Source organism: Octopus bimaculoides, chromosome 8, assembly GCF_001194135.2.
Source record: "Octopus bimaculoides isolate UCB-OBI-ISO-001 chromosome 8, ASM119413v2, whole genome shotgun sequence".
Classification (NCBI taxonomy): Eukaryota; Metazoa; Mollusca; class Cephalopoda; order Octopoda; family Octopodidae; genus Octopus; species Octopus bimaculoides.
The window spans coordinates 93,770,869-93,773,368 of record NC_068988.1 but is presented as its reverse complement, the minus strand read 5'-3'; the positions used below and the strand labels follow the sequence as shown (position 1 = coordinate 93,773,368).

General features: G+C 36.5%; 2 protein-coding genes across 2 annotated transcripts in view; one reads left to right on the top strand and one right to left on the bottom strand.

Moving 5' to 3' along the window:
* Positions 1 to 338, top strand: part of LOC128248499 (uncharacterized) — a 1,302-nt gene extending 964 nt beyond the window's left edge. The window contains exon 1 of the mRNA XM_052969872.1: positions 1 to 338. This exon is cut by the window's left edge and continues 964 nt beyond it. Coding sequence (XP_052825832.1) covers positions 1 to 338 — 338 coding nt within the window.
* LOC106869523 (sulfotransferase 6B1) overlaps positions 1 to 2,500 on the bottom strand; it is a 47,484-nt gene that overhangs the window by 37,582 nt on the left and 7,402 nt on the right. The gene's annotated exons all lie outside the window — the stretch shown is intronic.

Here is a 2,500-nt window from a genome sequence, read left to right as displayed (position 1 = left end):
GAACCGAAGTGAAGACAGGTTCAGCAGAACGACAAAGTAATCAAATGTCGAAAGTGGTCGGTCTCTCAGCAATGTTGTTATCTGTGTTAGTGGCATTTGGTCTCACAACATCTCCTATCACCTCGTTTCTCATCTGGTCTCGTTTCGATGAGGAAGACAACTCGGCATATTATAGTATTAGCTGGGCTGTTGTTAATATGGTCCAATACACAAATAATGTATCACATTTCTTCCTTTTCATTCTCACTGGAACGACATTCCGCCAAGAACTTTTGCAAATGTTTAGAGGTGTTTCCATATTTTTCAGACGGAAAACGGATATAACACCCTTTGGATAGCAGAAAAGAATCGTTTTGTATTTTTTTAATTTTAATTTTATTTTATAGTAGAAGTGTACAGCATTGGTGTCTTTTAGTATAGATCACGAACAATCAAAGAATTATTAAACCAGAATTAAAATGTCTGAAGTTTTGCGAACTTGAACTAGACTGTTGGTATGTTGGATCTAACCAAACTAGAATTACTCAAATATGCAGTATTTACAAATACCGGGGTTTTCCGAAAATCCGCCCATCCATTAGATCGCCCATGGGCGTTTATTTGGATGGGCGGTTATTTGTGGTTAAAAATTGAAACACAGTTAGTGTTCTTGTTTGCATTCTGTTTAGACGTTCATTTGCTCTACGTCTGTAAATAAATTCAAAGGATTTTTATTCCCAATAATGGAGTCGAAAGAAAATATATCGAAACGTATTCATATACCATTTGTGAAAAATTGAGTGCTATTAAACATGTGAAAGAACATTCTGGCAATTTATCTGCTGCGTCAAGAGACTTAGGTATTGATAGAAAACGATTGAGAGAATGGTGCACAAAAGAAACTGAGTTAATCCATATGTCAGACAAGAGGAAGCGCAGATTAATTGGTGGAGGTTAGAGCACCAGTACATAGAGATCTAGAGATTGAACTCTTACAGTGGATTGTTGTTCAGCGTGCAAACAATATAATTTTAAATTATTGCCGTTTTACGGTAATATACTTTTGAATTGGTAAAAAGGTTTAGAATTGAAGTGAACAGCTTTAGATGTTCTGATAAATGGATTTTCAATTTCCTCAAACGGAATAAACTGACTGTGAGAAAGATTACACATGTTGGTCAGGCAGACAATAAAACACTTGGAGAAAAGGCACAAATCGCCAGGGACTATCTGGATAGCATTCCAGTATTAACAGCAGATAAGGATACTGACCAGATTCATAATATGCATGAAACACCTGTATACGTTGACATATTGGGTTCAACAACCATAGACTTTGTTGGCAATAAAAATGTAGATGCTAGCCACTGTGGTGCTACCAAAGCTCGTTTTACTGCTGTGTTGTGTGTTAATATTGCAGGAAAGGTGTTGGAAACAATGATTATCCTTAAAGGATTGAAAAACGTGCCTAAAATCAAGGTCCCAAAGAATGTTTACTTAACAGTCTCCAACAGGAGATCAATCACATATGAACTCGTGCAGCTGTGTTTGGGCAGAGAACAGTACAACTATTCCACAACCTCTGAAACTCCCGCTTACAGGATGTTTTGTCTGACCTTGAGGTAAATGCACCAGATGCACATAATGACAAAATTGAACAAGAAGATGAGATACAAGCAAATGGAATTTGCTCTGATGTGAATTATGGCCAAGCAACAAATGAAGGAATTCGTGATGAAACTATGTGGTTATTATTCTACCATAAATGCCCAAGGACATTATTTGTTCATATGAGGCTTCTATTCATGTTTTCAACAGTTTTCAATATTTTCTAATTGATCCATTGTTAACTTCAGAATATTTTTTAATATGCTACTTCTTTTAACGCTGTTTCAGTTTCTTTGTGTCTATATATCTATAGAAGTTCAATGGAATTGTATAAAATAAATATGGTTTTTGAGAATATCTTTGTTTTTCCTAGGTGAAATATTTTACTTCCATATTACCGCCCATGGACGGAGGTGGGCGGTTATTTAAGCCCAAAAATAGTTTTGTAAAATAGAATTTTCCGTTTATCAGCCCTGTTATTTAGCTTCATAATTTTCAGGTAACTGGGAGGAATCTCCTGTCGCAGATGACAAATGAGGGTTCTGCGACTTATTGCTGAAAAACCAGCACAAATGATTTGTGGTCAAATGCTTGTGCTGTGCGTGATTATCTCACTCACTCCATCCAATCGAAAACGGTAGAGGTGTAGGGGCCGAAACCGGATGTGGTTCCTCCTGACGATATCTTTAGGCACTGGATCCTATAAAGGAGCTGTTGAGGTAGCAAACCACGAAACGCAGTTGGAATTCCCTATGGCGGACCGTCATCAGACCCCCATTTCGTTTCTTTTTTTTTTTTTTTTCACAGAAACACAGATTTTCGGCTATGGAGTTTCCGAATCTGTAAAAAAAAATCTGCATTTCAGAATTTAATTTTCCCCCAAAATTAAATTTTGAAAAAAATGTTTTTAGAT